This window comes from Salmo trutta, chromosome 24, assembly GCF_901001165.1.
Source record: "Salmo trutta chromosome 24, fSalTru1.1, whole genome shotgun sequence".
Lineage (NCBI taxonomy): Eukaryota > Metazoa > Chordata > Actinopteri > Salmoniformes > Salmonidae > Salmo > Salmo trutta.
In genome coordinates this window covers 49282363-49299376 of record NC_042980.1, presented here as the reverse complement: position 1 = coordinate 49299376, position 17014 = coordinate 49282363, and the positions used below count along the sequence as shown (strand labels likewise).

The window sequence follows — 17014 nt, the reverse complement described above, 5'->3', positions numbered from 1 at the left end:
GGACCAAAGCACTTGGATAATACTGGACCAAAGCACTTGGATAATACTGGACCAAAGCACTTGGGTTTTGCATCAAACACCGCTAGTAGCTAGCTAACGCCAGTCAGATGAGAGGCAAGCTACAAGCAAAGAAAGCTAGCTACATTTTGCTGTGGAAGGTCTTTCACATGGCTGAAGTCATCTGTGTAAACTGTTGGCCTTGATACTTGCATGTAATCTAAATGGCAATAGCAGCCAAGGACATTCACTATCTAATTTGTGCTTATTTGTTTGTGCTCTGCTAGTAACAAGGCTGTAACATTTTGCTGTATGGACAGATCGTGCACCGACACAACTCAATGTTGACAATATCGACCATATTCTTCCACAAAGCACAGCTAGCTAGCTAGCTTAGTAAAGTTCATAGTCAACACCAAACTTTGGGAAACTACCACGCTGCTAAAGTATAATACATGCAATGGGCTTTGCTCATCTAACATTAATGTTAGCAAACGTTACTCCGTACGCTAGTCAATCTGGCTTGCTTAGCAACGTTACAGTAGCTAGGTAACGTTACTCCGTACGCTAGTCAATCTGGGTTGCTTAGCAGCGTTACAGTAGCTAGGTAACGTTACTCCGTACGCTAGTCAATCTGGGTTGCTTAGCAACGTTACAGTAGCTAGATAACGTTACTCCGTACGCTAGTCAATCTGGGTTGCTTAGCAACGTTACAGTAGCTAGATAACGTTACTCCGTACGCTAGTCAATCTGGGTTGCTTAGCAACGTTACAGTAGCTAGATAACGTTACGCCGTACGCTAGTCAATCTGGGTTGCTTAGCAACGTTACAGTAGCTAGGTAACGTTACGCCGTACGCTAGTCAATCTGGGTTGCTTAGCAACGTACAGTAGCTAGATAACGTTACGCCGTACGCTAGTCAATCTGGGTTGCTTAGCAACGTTACAGTAGCTAGGTAACGTTACGCCGTACGCTAGTCAATCTGGGTTGCTTAGCAACGTTACAGCTGTAACATTGATTGTCGGCTCCCTCCTCTTTCAATGACATTTTCTTCTTGTCTTTAGAGTCCAGATGTGTGCTGACTGATCAAATCATATTTTATTGGTAAATACACATATTTAGCAGATGTTATTGTGGGTGTAGCGAAATGCTTGTGTTCCCAGCTCCAACAGTAATATCTAACTAAATGCTTGTGTTCCCAGCTCCAACCGTAATATCTAACTAAATGCTTGTGTTCCCAGCTCCAACAGTAATATCTAACTAAATGCTTGTGTTCCCAGCTCCAACAGTACAGTAATATCTAACTGAATGCTTGTGTTCCCAGCTCCAACAGTAATATCTAACTAAATGCTTGTGTTCCCAGCTCCAACAGTAATATCTAACTAAATGCTTGTGTTCCCAGCTCCAACAGTAATATCTAACTAAATGCTTGTGTTTCCAGCTCCAACAGTGCAGTAATATCTAACTAAATGCTTGTGTTGCCAGCTCCAACAGTGCAGTAATATCTAACTAAATGCTTGTGTTCCCAGCTCCAACAGTAATATCTAACTAAATGCTTGTGTTCCCAGCTCCAACAGTAATATCTAACTAAATGCTTGTGTTTCCAGCTCCAACAGTGCAGTAATATCTAACTAAATGCTTGTGTTGCCAGCTCCAACAGTGCAGTAATATCTAACTAAATGCTTGTGTTCCCAGCTCCAACAGTAATATCTAACTAAATGCTTGTGTTCCCAGCTCCAACAGTAATATCTAACTAAATGTTATTGTGGGTGTAGCGAAATGCTTGTGTTCCTAGCTCCGACAGTGCAGTAGTATCTAACAATTCACAACAATACACACAAATCTAAAAGTAAAGGATGGAATTAAGAAATATATAAATATTAGATTGAGCATGTCGGAGTGGCATTGACTAAAATACAGTAGAATAGAGTACAGTATATACATATGAGATGAGTAAAGCAGTATGTAAACATTATTAAAGTGACTAGTGTTCCATGTCTATGGGGCAGCAGCCTCTAAGGTGCAGGGTTGAGTAACCGGGTGGTAGCCGGCTAGTGATGGCTGTTTATCAGTCTGATGGCCTTGAGATAGAAGCTGTTTAACAGTCTGATGGCCTGGAGATAGAAGCTGTTTAACAGTCTGGTGGCCTTGAGATAGAAGCTGTTTTTCAGTCTCTCAGTCCCAGCTTTGATGCACCTGTACTGACCTCGCCTTCTGGATGATAGCGGGGTGAACAGGCAGTGGCTCGGGTGGTTGTTGTCCTTGATGATCTTTTTGGCCTTCCTGTAACATCGGGTGGTGTAGATGTCCTGGAGGGCAGGTAGTTTTCCCCCGGTGATGTGTTGGGCAGACCTCACCACCCTCTGGAGAGCCCTGCGGTTGCCATACCAGGCGGTGATACAGCCCGATAGGATGCTCTCAATTCTGCATCTGTAAAAGTTTGTCAGGGTTTAAAGTGACAAGCCAAATTTCTTCAAACTCCTGAGGTTCTTCACCATGCTGTCTGTGTGGGTGGACCATTTCAGATCGTCAGTGATGTGTACGCCGAGGAACTTGGAAGCTTTTCACCTTCTCCACTGCTGTCCCGTCGATGTGGATCGGGGGGATGCTCCCTCTGCTGATTCCTGAAGTCCACGATCAGTAACTTGTTCAACACAGTGTCAAGTTACTTTCTCAATGTGTTCCCCAAAACCTTAGGTCGCCATCCAAGTAAAAAGTAGCTAGCTTGGTTAGAGAACAACAACATCATGCTTGCTAACTTGGTTAAAGAACACTAACATCATGCTAGCTAGCTTGGTTAAAGAACACCAACATCATGCTTGCTAGCTTGGTTAAATAACACCAACATCATGCTTGCTAACTTGGTTAAAGAACACTAACATCATGCTAGCTAGCTTGGTTAAAGAACACTAACATCATGCTAGCTAGCTTGGTTAAAGAACACCAACATCATGCTAGCTAGCTTGGTTAAAGAACACCAACATCATGCTAGCTAGCTTGGTTAAAGAACACCAACATCATGCTTGCTAGCTTGGTTAAATAACACCAACATCATGCTTGCTAGCTTGGTTAAATAACACCAACATCATGCTAGCTAGCTTGGTTAAAGAACACCAACATCATGCTAGCTAACTTGGTTAAAGAACACCAACATCATGCTAGCTAACTTGGTTAAAGAACACCAACATCATGCTAGCTAGCTTGGTTAAAGAACACCAACATCATGCTTGCTAGCTTGGTTAAAGAACACCATCATCATGCTAGCTAGCTTGGTTAAAGAACACCAACATCATGCTAGCTAACTTGGTTAAAGAACACCAACATCATGCTAGCTAGCTTGGTTAAAGAACACCAACATCATGCTTGCTAGCTTGGTTAAAGAACACCAACATCATGCTAGCTAGCTTGGTTAAAGAACACCAACATCATGCTAGCTAGCTTGGTTAAAGAACACCAACATCATGCTAGCTAGCTTGGTTAAAGAACACCAACATCATGCTTGCTAGCTTGGTTAAAGAACACCAACATCATGCTAGCTAACTTGGTTAAAGAACACCAACATCATGCTAGCTAGCTTGGTTAAAGAACACCAACATCATGCTTGCTAGCTTGGTTAAAGAACACCAACATCATGCTAGCTAGCTTGGTTAAAGAACACCAACATCATGCTAGCTAGCTTGGTTAAAGAACACCAACATCATGCTTGCTAGCTTGGTTAAAGAACACCAACATCATGCTAGCTAGCTTGGTTAAAGAACACCAACATCATGCTAGCTAGCTTGGTTAAAGAACACCAACATCATGCTAGCTAGCTTGGTTAAAGAACACCAACATCATGCTAGCTAGCTTGGTTAAAGAACAATCAGTACTGAGTGAATGAACAACAACAACCAGCTTCCCGTCCTCACCAGACTGTCCAGCTTCCCGTCCTCACCAGACTGTCCAGCTTCCCGTCCTCACCAGACTGTCCAGCTTCCCGTCCTCACCAGACTGTCCAGCTTCCCGTCCTCACCAGACTGTCCATTTGAATGGTGTCAAGATAATGTGTTGATGACAGGGTTCTTAGCATTAACGTCACCGCCATGAGATCTGAAGGTCCTGGGTTTCTTTATTGCTCTGAATCGAAATGTTATTTAGCCTGTTTCTCTTTTCTGTCTGGATAACGCATAGCTGGTGGACAATCTATTCCTAGTATTGACTGAACGTCTGTCTCTTACCAACTGAATACTGCTGTGAATGGAATTTGTCTGTTTTTAAAAATGGTGTACATTGTGAAATAAGAGGATTGTGTTCCCTGAAATGCGTACACCAGCTGATTGAGGGAGCACAGAGCCCTCTCTATGCACTTGTTTATCTTCTGGACCCACTGGAACATCCAGCTCCTCCACTGCGCCATATCAGAGAAGACCACCGTTGTCCCGGGAATCAGTCAGATAACCACCTCTAAAACCGCGTATCTGCCACAACCGTTCCGTTCCCTTGGTGTATCCCAAGTTGTTTCCACCGAGAAAATATACTCTACCTCAGGCGAGCAAAACCTTGAGACTTCCTTAGATTTCGTGCACCAGCTGTCGTTTAGAAATGTACACTACTGTTTAATAGTTTGGGGTCACTTAGAAATGTCCTTGTTTTTGAAAGAAAAACATTTGTTTGTCCATTAAATGAACATCAAATTGATCAGAAATACCCCAAACTTTTGAACGGTAGTGTACATAAACCACCACCCTTTGTCTTACTAGAGGCCACTGTTCTATCTACGAGATCTTCAGTTTCTTGGCAATTTCTCGCATGGAATAGCCTTCATTTCTCAGAACAAGAGTAGACTGACGAGTTTCAGAAGAAAGTGCTTTGTTTCTGGACATTTGGAGCCTGTAATCGAACCCAGAAGTGCTGATGCTCCAGATACTCAACTAGTCTAAAGAAGGCCAGTTTTATTGCTTCTTTAATCAGGACAACAGTTTTCAGCTGTGCTAACATAATTGCAAAAGGGTTTTCTAATGATCAATTAGCCTTTTAAAATGATAAACTTGGATTAGCTAACACAACGTGCCATTGGAACACAGGAGTGATGGTTGCTGATAATGGGCCTCTGTACGCCTATGTAGATATTCCATAACAAATCAGCCTTTTCCAGCTACAATAGTCATTTACAACATGAACAATGTCTTCACTGTATTTCAGATCAATTTGATGTTATTTTAATGGACAAAAAAATTGCTTTTCTTTCAAAAACAAGGACATTTCTAAGTGACTCCAAACTTTTGAACGCTAGTGTATACGTGATCATAGTTCGTCTATTTTATTTTCCATTGATTGTACATTGGCTAATAAGACCGATGGTAAAAGGAGATTACCTGCTCGCCGTCGGATCCTGACAAGGCACCCAGACCTTCGTCCCCGATATCTCTTTCTCCTGCGAATGACGGGGATGAGGGCCTTATCGGGCATCTGAAGTAAATCCTTCTCGTCCGACCCGGAAAAAGTCCATTGCGGGTTGAGTAATCGCTGTCCTCTTTTCGGTCATAAGACACGGTGGCAGAAACATTATGTACAAAAAGTTACAAATAATGCAGAAAAACACACAATAGCACAATTGGTTAGGAGATCGTAAAACGGCAGCCATCTCCTCCGGCGCCGTCATCCATAGGATGAACCATGACTAGAATACAATATCTACATATAAGTAACCTGTAATTTTCATCCTCAGAGCGTTAATAAAACCTGCCAGAAAAACATTCAAGTAACCAGAGTAGAACCTATCAGAACCTCCCTGGAAAACATTCAAGGAACCAGAGTAGAACCCATCAGAACCTCCCTGGAAAACATTCAAGGAACCAGAGTAGAACCCATCAGAACCTCCCTGGAAAACATTCAAGGAACCAGAGTAGAACCCCTCAGAACCTCCCTGGAAAACATTAAAGTAACCAGAGTAGAACCCATCAGAACCTCCCTGCAACCTAGAAATAAACGTTCCCTGAACAGAAAATCTTTCACTTTCAGTTTTACCGGTCAGGAAACGTATGGCTCCATTCCCACAACCAATGTGAAACAAAAAAACAGACGTTCCTACAACTTCCGAGGAACTAAATATGCTAGCTGGGATGTGTGTGTGTGTGTTTGTTCTCTGTGCCTGATCTGTGTCTGTGTTCTCTGTGCAGGTACATGATGAAAGACAGCCGTCCGACAGATGACCAGAGAGGGAGGTGTACAGAGCTGCTGATGACATACGACCCCGCCAAGAGAGACTGGCAGCTAGGGAAGACTAAGGTACGCTGGCCCCGACGACGCGTCACACACACACACACACACACACACCCCGTCACAGAGTGTACTCTGCTACCTGTAATGTGTGCTGAGAGGGTTTCAGGGTGATCGGCTACAGAGAAGGGAGAAGAACAGGGACTGAGAGGGTTTCAGGGTGATCGGTTACAGAGAAGGGAGAAGAACAGGGACTGAGAGGGTTTCAGGGTGATCGGCTACAGAGAAGGGAGAAGAACAGGGACTGAGGGCTGAGAGGGTTTCAGGGTGATCGGCTACAGAGAAGGGAGAAGAACAGGGACTGAGAGGGTTTCAGGGTGATCGGCTATAGAGACGGGAGAAGAACAGGGACTGAGAGGGTTTCAGGGTGATCGGCTATAGAGAAGGGAGAAGAACAGGGATAGTTACACAAGCTTCAGTCTGACAACCCAGCTGGGACAGCTACACAATCAGAGGGTAATGTCTCTCTTCCTTAAGTCAAACCTTCCCCAGCAGCCATAAGTAATGTCTACCTGTCTCTGGGTCAGAGTTAGTCATGTTCAGTAGTCAACAACAACAGGATATCCTCTGAGTTCAGTTCATATACATCATATAGCTACAGGTCTGTTACATGTACACACCTAACAAACCAAATGACTCACTCAAGACTGCATTTGCTTTGGCCAGTTGCCTGTCACCAAGTCTTCTACCAGTCTTTACATTTACATTTTATTCATTTAGCAGACACTCTTATCCAGAGCGACTTACAGTAGTGAATGCATACATTTCATTTCATACATTTTTTTTTTTTCCCTCCTGTGCTGGCCCCCTTGTGGGAATCGAACCCACAACCCTGGCGTTGCAAACACCATGCTCTACCAACTGAGCTACAGGGATGGCCTGTAGCTAACTTCTGTCTTAGCTTCATGATGCACTGCATTGTGGGACCTGTAGTATGATTCAGAAGTTAGCTCCATGACAGGGAGGTATGACTGCTGGCTTCGTGATGCACTGCATTGTGGGATCTGTAGTATGATTCAGAAGTTAGCTCCATGACAGGGAGGTATGGCTGCTGGCTTCATGATGCACTGCATTGTGGGACCTGTAGTATGATTCATCTTCATGATACTGTGTAGTGTGTGTGATTCCGAAGCAGGAAACCAGGGTTACAGAGCGGAGCTGGGATAAAGTCCAGGAGCTGAAAGCAGTCAGAAAGAGTGTCTCTCTGTGTGGAGGATCTGACTGGTGGTCTGTCTCTCTGTATGGAGGATCTGATTGGTGGTCTGTCTCTCTGTATGGAGGATCTGATTGGTGGTCTGTCTCTCTGTGTGGAGGATCTGATTGGTGGTCTGTCTCTCTGTATGGAGGATCTGATTGGTGGTCTGTCTCTCTGTGTGGAGGATCTGATTGGTGGTCTGTCTCTCTGTGTGGAGGATCTGATTGGTGGTCTGTCTCTCTGTGTGGAGGATCTGATTGGTGGTCTGTCTCTCTGTGTGGAGAATCTGATTGGTGGTCTGTCTCTCTGTGTGGAGGATCTGATTGGGGGCCTCTCTCTCAGGCTCAGCAGGCTGGCCTCTCTCTCAGGCTCAGCAGGGTGGTGTGTGGTTAAAGTGTAGCAGGGTGGTGTGTGGTTAAAGTGTAGCAGGGTGGTGTGTGGTTAAAGCATAGCAGGGTGGTGTGTGGTTAAAGCGTAGCAGGGTGGTGTGTGGTTAAAGCGTAGCAGGGTGGTGTGTGGTTAAAGCGTAGCAGGGTGGTGTGTGGTTAAAGCGTAGCAGGGTGGTGTGTGGTTAAAGCGTAGCAGGGTGGTGTGTGGTTAAAGCGTAGCAGGGTGGTGTGTGGTTAAAGCGTAGCAGGGTGGTGTGTGGTTAAAGCGTAGCAGGGTGGTGTGTGGTTAAAGCGTAGCAGGGTGGTGTGTGGTTAAAGCGTAGCAGGGTGGTGTGTGGTTAAAGCGTAGCAGGGTGGTGTGTGGTTAAAGCGTAGCAGGGTGGTGTGTGGTTAAAGCGTAGCAGGGTGGTGTGTGGTTAAAGCGTAGCAGGGTGGTGTGTGGTTAAAGCGTAGCAGGGTGGTGTGTGGTTAAAGCGTAGCAGGGTGGTGTGTGGTTAAAGCGTAGCAGGGTGGTGTGTGGTTAAAGCGTAGCAGGGTGGTGTGTGGTTAAAGCGTAGCAGGGTGGTGTGTGGTTAAAGCGTAGCAGGGTGGTGTGTGGTTAATGAATGGGGGAGGGTTCCTGTTGAGCTGGTGTTCCATTGGCAATTCAGTTAACAGTGGATACATTATGGTAAAACACATCTCTCTCTGAACTGCTCTGTTCACACAGGACATACTTGGTACACACACACACACACACACACACACACACACACACGCGCGCGCACACACGCACACACACACGCTATGTAAAGCTCTGTTGTCATGTAGCCTGTCTGATTGTGTAGCTGTATAGAATAGCTACATTGTTCTCCAGTATGTAGGGGTCAGGGGTCAGGGTTAGAACAGGGCTGGACGGCTCCGTTCTCCAGTATGTAGGGGTCAGAGGTCAGGGTTAGAACAGGGCTGGACGGCTCCGTTCTCCAGTATGTAGGGGTCAGGGGTCAGGGTTAGAACAGGGCTGGACGGCTCCGTTCTCCAGTATGTAGGGGTCAGGGGTCAGGGTTAGAACAGGGCTGGACGGCTACGTTCTCCAGTATGTAGGGGTCAGGGGTCAGGGTTAGAACAGGGCTGGACGGCTCCGTTCTCCAGTATGTAGGGGTCAAGGGTCAGGGTTAGAACAGGGCTGGACGGCTCCGTTCTCCAGTATGTAGGGGTCAAGGGTCAGGGTTAGAACAGGGCTGGACGGCTCCGTTCTCCAGTATGTAGGGGTCAAGGGTCAGGGTTAGAACAGGGCTGGACGGCTCCGTTCTCCAGAGACGGTCCCCAGTCCGGAACCTCCTGAGACGGTCCCCAGTCCGGAACCTCCTGAGACGGTCCCCAGTCCGGAACCTCCTGAGACGGTCCCCAGTCCGGAACCTCCTGAGACGGTCCCCAGTCCGGAACCTCCTGAGAAGGCTCCTGAGAAGGTCCGCAGCCCGGAGCCTCCGGCGATGATCCACGGTCCGGTGGCACAGAAGCAGAGGGATCAGCGGGCGGACCGGGGGTTACGCCATGAACCAGAGCTGCCTCCTCTACTGGAGGATTCGCTGGATGATAAGGTTCTGGGTACTGCACCAGAGCCGCCATAGACACTTCTTACCCTCCCTACCCTCCCTTGTTTTTTAGGTTTTTTTGTGTTTTTTAGTTGCATTTGATCTCCAATTAGAGGCAGCTGGTCGTCGTTGTCTCTAATTGGAGGTCATACTTAAGTAGGGGTTTTTTCCACCTGGTGTTGTGGGATCTTGTTTTTGCACAGCTCTGTAAAGCCTGCAGAACGTGACGTTCGTGTTTCTTTGTTTATTGTTTTGTATAGTGTTCTGAGTTAAATAATAAATATTTATCATGAGCACTCAACACGCTGCACTTTGGTCTACTCCTCACGACGAGCGTCACAGTATGACTGGGTCAGGGGTTAGAAGAGAGCCGCCCCCAGGTGGTGAAGGTAGGAAACAACACCTCCACTCCGCTGATCCACAACGCTGGGGCCCCACAAGGGTGCGAGCTCAGCCCCCTCCTGTTCACCCATCACTGGGTGGCCATGCAGACGACACTACAGTGGTAGGCTTGATTACAAAGACGAGACGGCCTACAGGGAGGAGGTGAGGGCCCTCGGAGTGTGGTGTCAGGAAAATAACCTCACACTCAATGTCAACAAAACAAAGGAGATGATCATGGACTTCAGGAAACAGCAGAGGGAGCAGCCCCCTATCCACATCAACGGGACGGCAGTGGAGAAGGTGGAAAGTTCCTTGGCGTACACATCACTGACAAACTGAAATGGTCCACCCACACAGACAGCGTGGTGAAAAAGGCGCAGCAGCGCCTCTTCAACCTCAGGAGGCTGAAGAAATGAGGCGTGTCACCTAAAACCCTCACAAACTTTTACAGATGCACAATTGAGAGCATCCTGTCGGCCTGTATCACCGTCTGGTATGACAACTGCACCGCCCATAACCGCAGGGCTCTCCAGAGGGTAGTGAGGTCTGCACTACGCATCGCCGGGGGCAAACTACCTGCCCTCCAGGACACCTTCACCACCCGATGTCACAGGAAGGCTAAAAAGATCATCAAGGACAACAACCACCTGAGCCACTGCCTGTTCACCCCGCTATCATCCAGAAGGCGAGGTCAGTACAGGTGCATCAAAGCTGGGACAGAGAGACTGAAAAACAGCTTCTATCTCAAGGCCATCAGACTGTTAAACAGCCATCACTAACTCAGAGAGGCTGCTACCTACATACAGACTCGGAATCATTGGCTACTTTAATAAATGGATCACTAGACACTTTAATAATGTTTACATATCTTTCATTACTCATCTCATATGTATATACTGTTCTCTATACTGTATCTTAGTCTATGCCGCTCTGTCATTGCTCATCCATATATTTATATATTCTTAATTCCATTCATTTACTTATATTTGTGTGTATTAGGTATTTGTGTGTATTAGGTATTTGTGTGTATTAGGTATTTGTGTGTATTAGGTATTTGTGTGTATTAGGTATTTGTGTGTATTAGGTATTTGTGTGTATTAGGTATTTGTGTGTATTAGGTATTTGTGTGTATTAGGTATTTGTTGTGGAATTGTTAGATATCACAGTCACTCACTACTCATATTATTACAACTCATAAAGCATCATTCAAAAACAGCAAGTACAGTTAAATACCACCACACTATCAAAAAGGTGAAAAATTATATATGATATTTTGTCCGTATCACCCAGCCCTAGGATACCTTGACATATACACTTGTCTCTTTATACTAAATGTATTTATAGGCACCTGTGAAGGTTTAAAGTGTCATAAATTATTCAAATGTGATTATGTTGGAGTGTAAAGGAAAGGTTAACTACACTAGAAGTCTCTTAACCTCCTTCCTTAATGAGAGCAAGGACAAGGGGGTGTGTCCTGCTCTTTGGAGGAGTGCCATCCTCTCTCTCCCTTCCCCTCCCTCTCCCCTCCCCTCTGTGTCTCTCCCTGCCACTCTCTGCCTAGCAGGGCCCTCCCCTCCAGTCTCCCTGCCACTCTCTGCCTAGCAGGGCCCTCCCCTCCAGTCTCTCCCTGCCGCTCTCTGCCTAGCAGGCCCTCCCCTCCAGTCTCCCTGCCACTCTCTACGTAGCAGGGCCCTCCCCTCCAGTCTCCCTGCCACTCTCTGCCTAGCAGGGCCCTCCCCTCCAGTCTCCCTGCTACTCTCTGCCTAGCAGGGCCCTCCCCTCCAGTCTCCCTGCCACTCTCTGCCTAGCAGGGCCCTCCCCTCCAGTCTCCCTGCCACTCTCTATGTAGCAGGGCCCTCCCCTCCAGTCTCCCTGCCACTCTCTGCCTAGCAGGGCCCTCCCCTCCAGTCTCCCTGCCACTCTCTGCCTAGCAGGGCCCTCCCCTCCAGTCTCCCTGCCACTCTCTGCCTAGCAGGGCCCTCCCCTCTGTGTCTCTCCCTGCCACTCTCTGCCTAGCAGGGCCCTCCCCTCCAGTCTCTCCCTGCCGCTCTCTGCCTAGCAGGGCCCTCCCCTCTGTGTCTCTCCCTGCCACTCTCTGCCTAGCAGGGCCCTCCCCTCCAGTCTCCCTGTCACTCTCTGCCTAGCAGGGCCCTCCCCTCTGTGTCTCTCCCTGCCACTCTCTGCCTAGCAGGGCCCTTCCCTCCAGTCTCCCTGCCACTCTCTGCCTAGCAGGGCCCTCCCCTCCAGTCTCCCTGCCACTCTCTGCCTAGCAGGGCCCTCCCCTCCAGTCTCCCTGCCACTCTCTGCCTAGCAGGGCCCTCCCCTCTGTGTCTCTCCCTGCCACTCTCTGCCTAGCAGGGCCCTCCCCTCCAGTCTCCCTGCCACTCTCTGCCTAGCAGGGCCCTCCCCTCTGTGTCTCTCCCTGCCACTCTCTGCCTAGCAGGGCCCTCCCCTCCAGTCTCCCTGCCACTCTCTGCCTAGCAGGGCCCTCCCCTCCAGTCTCCCTGCCACTCTCTGCCTAGCAGGGCCCTCCCCTCCAGTCTCCCTGCCACTCTCTGCCTAGCAGGGCCCTCCCCTCCAGTCTCCCTGCCACTCTCTGCCTAGCAGGGCCCTCCCCTCTGTGTCTCTCCCTGCCACTCTCTGCCTAGCAGGGCCCTCCCCTCTTTGTCTCTCCCTGCCACTCTCTGCCTAGCAGGGCCCTCCCCTCCAGTCTCCCTGCCACTCTCTGCCTAGCAGGGCCCTCCCCTCCAGTCTCCCTGCCACTCTCTGCCTAGCAGGGCCCTCCCCTCCAGTCTCCCTGCCACTCTCTGCCTAGCAGGGCCCTCCCCTCTGTGTCTCTCCCTGCCACTCTCTGCCTAGCAGGGCCCTCCCCTCCAGTCTCCCTGCCACTCTCTGCCTAGCAGGGCCCTCCCCTCTGTGTCTCTCCCTGCCACTCTCTGCCTAGCAGGGCCCTCCCCTCCAGTCTCCCTGCCACTCTCTGCCTAGCAGAGCCCTCCCCTCCAGTCTCCCTGCCACTCTCTGCCTAGCAGGGCCCTCCCCTCCAGTCTCCCTGCCACTCTCTATGTAGCAGGGCCCTCCCCTCCAGTCTCCCTGCCACTCTCTGCCTAGCAGGGCCCTCCCCTCCAGTCTCCCTGCCACTCTCTGCCTAGCAGGGCCCTCCCCTCCAGTCTCCCTGCCACTCTCTGCCTAGCAGGGCCCTCCCCTCTTTGTCTCTCCCTGCCACTCTCTGCCTAGCAGGGCCCTCCCCTCCAGTCTCCCTGCCACTCTCTGCCTAGCAGGGCCCTCCCCTCTTTGTCTCTCCCTGCCACTCTCTGCCTAGCAGGGCCCTCCCCTCTTTGTCTCTCCCTGCCACTCTCTACCTAGCAGGGCCCTCCCCTCCAGTCTCCCTGCCACTCTCTGCCTAGCAGGGCCCTCCCCTCTGTGTCTCTCCCTGCCACTCTCTGCCTAGCAGGGCCCTCCCCTCCAGTCTCCCTGCCACTCTCTGCCTAGCAGGGCCCTCCCCTCCAGTCTCCCTGCCACTCTCTGCCTAGCAGGGCCCTCCCCTCCAGTCTCCCTGCCACTCTCTGCCTAGCAGGGCCCTCCCCTCCAGTCTCCCTGCCACTCTCTGCCTAGCAGGGCCCTCCCCTCCAGTCTCCCTGCCACTCTCTGCCTAGCAGGGCCCTCCCCTCCAGTCTCCCTGCCACTCTCTGCCTAGCAGGGCCCTCCCCTCCGCTCTCTCTCCGCCCCCCTTCTTCTCCCTTTCCCTCAGTTCCCTGCCTTTCTCTGGCTCTCCTCCCTTCTAGTCTCTCTCTCTCTCTCCCTGGTCACCTCAGTAGCAACCAGAGAGAGAGCAACAGAGGGGAAATACACATAGACCGAATGGTCGCTCGCTGTGGGACTAACAACACAACACTATGACTCTCTGCAGTAGTAGCAGCACAGTAGCAGTATTCAGCTGGACTCTCTGCAGTGACAGTCAAGGAGAGTGTAGTAACTAAACTACAGCTCTGCTCTGTGACGAACACAAGGGGCCTACAGCAACCTGCCTTGGACCTTATCAAGAGGAACTATCTTACAGGAGCTAACCTCCACCCCCCCCCCCCTCTCTCTCTCTGCCCCCCTCCCCGACCGTGCCGTGTGTACTGTCCTGCAGGTGTTCCTGAAGGAAGAGCTGGAACTCAGGCTGGAGAAGGAGAGGGAAGAGGTGCGGAGACAGGCAGGCATGGTGATCCGGGCACACATACTCAGCTATGTGGCAAGGTGGGTACTGGAGCTGGGCCTGGGGAAGAGGGCTGGAGTGGGTAGTGGAGCTGGGCCTGGGGAAGAGGGCTGGAGTGGGTAGTGGAGCTGGGCCTGGGGAAGAGGGCTGGAGTGGGTAGTGGAGCTGGACCTGGGGAAGAGGGCTGGAGTGGGTAGTGGAGCTGGGCCTGGGGAAGAGGGCTGGAGTGGGTAGTGGAGCTGGGCCTGGGGAAGAGGGCTGGAGTGGGTAGTGGAGCTGGGCCTGGGGAAGAGGGCTGGAGTGGGTAGTGGAGCTGGGCCTGGGGAAGAGGGCTGAGGGTGGGTAGTGGAGCTGGGCCTGGGGAAGAGGGCTGAGGGTGGGTAGTGGAGCTGGACTGTGTTTGGACTGTGTTTGGACTGTGTTTGGACTGTGTCCCAGAACAAGTGGAGGAAGATCAGTACCAGTGTCTAGATACATAGAACCAGTCATATCTGGATTATCAAGATATAAAGGCAGCCTGGTCTCAGAGCAAAACCTATTATATTTTTACTCATCTGTGCCACTCCAGTTAATATATGTTACTTTACTTTAGATTATATTACATTGGCCTACCTAAAACGAATTGTAGGACGTATAGTATCCTACGTCTTAATTTAACCCGTTTAGTATGATATGCTATGTTCAACTGCTTTAGTACGATATTCTACGATATGCTACGATATGCTACGTTCAACTGCTTTAGTACGATATGCTATGTTCAACTGCTTTAGTATGATATGCTATGTTCAACTGCTTTAGTATGATATGCTACAATATTCTATGTTCAACTGCTTTAGTACGATATGCTACGTTCAACTGGTTTAGTATGATATGCTACGTTCAACTGCTTTAGTACAATATGCTACAATATGCTACGTTCAACTGCTTTAGTACGATATGCTATGTTCAACTGGTTTAGTATGATATGCTACGTTCAACTGGTTTAGTATGATATGCTACATTCGACTGCTTTAGTATGATATGCTACATTCGACTGCTTTAGTATGATATGCTACGTTCAACTGCTTTAGTACGATATGCTACGATATGCAATGTTCAACTGCTTTAGTATGATATGCTATGTTCAACTGCTTTAGTACGATATGCTATGTTCAACTGCTTTAGTACGATATGCTATGTTCAACTGCTTTAGTACGATATGCTATGTTCAACTGCTTTAGTACGATATGCTATGTTCAACTGCTTTAGTATGATATGCTATGTTCAACTGCTTTAGTACGATATTCTACGTTCAACTGCTTTAGTATGATATGCTATGTTCAACTGCTTTAGTATGATATGCTACATTCAACTGCTTTAGTACGATATGCTACGATATGCTATGTTCAACTGCTTTAGTATGATATGCTATGTTCAACTGCTTTAGTACGATATTCTACGATATGCTACGTTCAACTGCTTTAGTACGATATGCTACGATATGCTATGTTCAACTGCTTTAGTATGATATGCTACGTTCAACTGCTTTAGTACGATATGCTACGATATGCTAAGTTCAACTGCTTTAGTACGATATGCTACGATATGCTATGTTCAACTGCTTTAGTATGATATGCTACGTTCAACTGCTTTAGTACGATATGCTACGATATGCTAAGTTCAACTGCTTTAGTACGATATGCTACAATATGCTACATTGTTAACCTACTGTCCATACCAAACGTAGAATACTTATTTGACTGTCCCAGATGTACATGTATGTTACATCTAGTAGTAAATGTAATGTAACCTAACGTAAAGAAACATATCATACTAAATGGAGTGGCACAGATTTTAGTCAAATATAATGTTTTTTTTTCTGAGACCAGGCTGATAAGGACAGTAATTACATTTTAAGAGCAACAATATATTCTCAACAGTCTGTCAGTATTGTGGATATTACTAACCTTGATTACCATTTATAGAAAGATTAGACAGTCCTACAGTTTAAATGTCTTGATCCTTTTAAATATATATTTTATAAAATACAGTTGATCTAGTTGTTGTTTGAGGAGAGTAGAGCTCCAGGCGGAGTAGAGGAGAGTAGAGCTCCAGACGGAGTAGAGGAGAGAGTAGAGCTCCAGACGGAGTAGAGGAGAGAGTAGAGCTCCAGACGGAGTAGAGGAGAGAGTAGAGCTCCAGACGGAGTAGAGGAGAGTAGACCTCCAGACGGAGTAGAGGAGAGAGTAGACCTCCAGGCGGAGTAGAGGAGAGAGTAGAGCTCCAGACAGAGTAGAGGAGAGAGTAGAGCTCCAGACAGAGTAGAGGAGAGAGTAGAGCTCCAGACAGAGTAGAGGAGAGAGTAGAGCTCCAGACAGAGTAGAGGAGAGTAGAGCTCCAGACGGAGTAGAGGAGAGAGTAGAGCTCCAGGCGGAGTAGAGGAGAGAGTAGAGCTCCAGTCAGAGTAGAGGAGAGAGTAGAGCTCCAGACGGAGTAGAGGAGAGAGTAGAGCTCCAGACGGAGTAGAGGAGAGGGTAGAGCTCCAGGCGGAGTAGAGGAGAGAGTAGAGCTCCAGGCGGAGTAGAGGAGAGAGTAGAGCTCCAGGCGGAGTAGAGGAGAGAGTAGAGCTCCAGACGGAGTAGAGGAGAGAGTAGAGCTCCAGACGGAGTAGAGGAGAGAGTAGAACTCCAGGCGGAGTAGAGGAGAGAGTAGAGCTCCAGGCGGAGTAGAGGAGAGAGTAGAGCTCCAGACGGAGTAGAGGAGAGAGTAGAGCTCCAGACGGAGTAGAGGAGAGAGTAGAGCTCCAGACGGAGTAGAGGAGAGAGTAGAGCTCCAGACGGAGTAGAGGAGAGAGTAGAGCTCCAGACGGAGTAGAGGAGAGAGTAGAGCTCCAGACAGAGTAGAGGAGAGTAGAGCTCCAGGCGGAGTAGAGGAGAGTAGCACTCCAGACAGAGTAGAGAGAGTAGAGCTCCAGTCGGAGTAGAGGAGAGAGTAGAGCTCCAGACAGAGTAGAGGAGAGAGTAGAGCTCCAGGCGGAGTAG

At 48.7% G+C, this 17014-nt stretch overlaps 1 protein-coding gene across 2 annotated transcripts in view; it reads left to right on the top strand.

Moving 5' to 3' along the window:
* Positions 1-17014, top strand: part of LOC115161451 (unconventional myosin-X) — a 282041-nt gene that overhangs the window by 206302 nt on the left and 58725 nt on the right. For both annotated transcript variants that reach the window (XM_029712440.1, XM_029712439.1), the window contains exons 20-21: positions 6155-6263; positions 13929-14035. In XM_029712440.1, coding sequence (XP_029568300.1) covers positions 6155-6263; positions 13929-14035 — 216 coding nt within the window. The remainder of the gene's footprint in view (positions 1-6154; positions 6264-13928; positions 14036-17014) is intronic.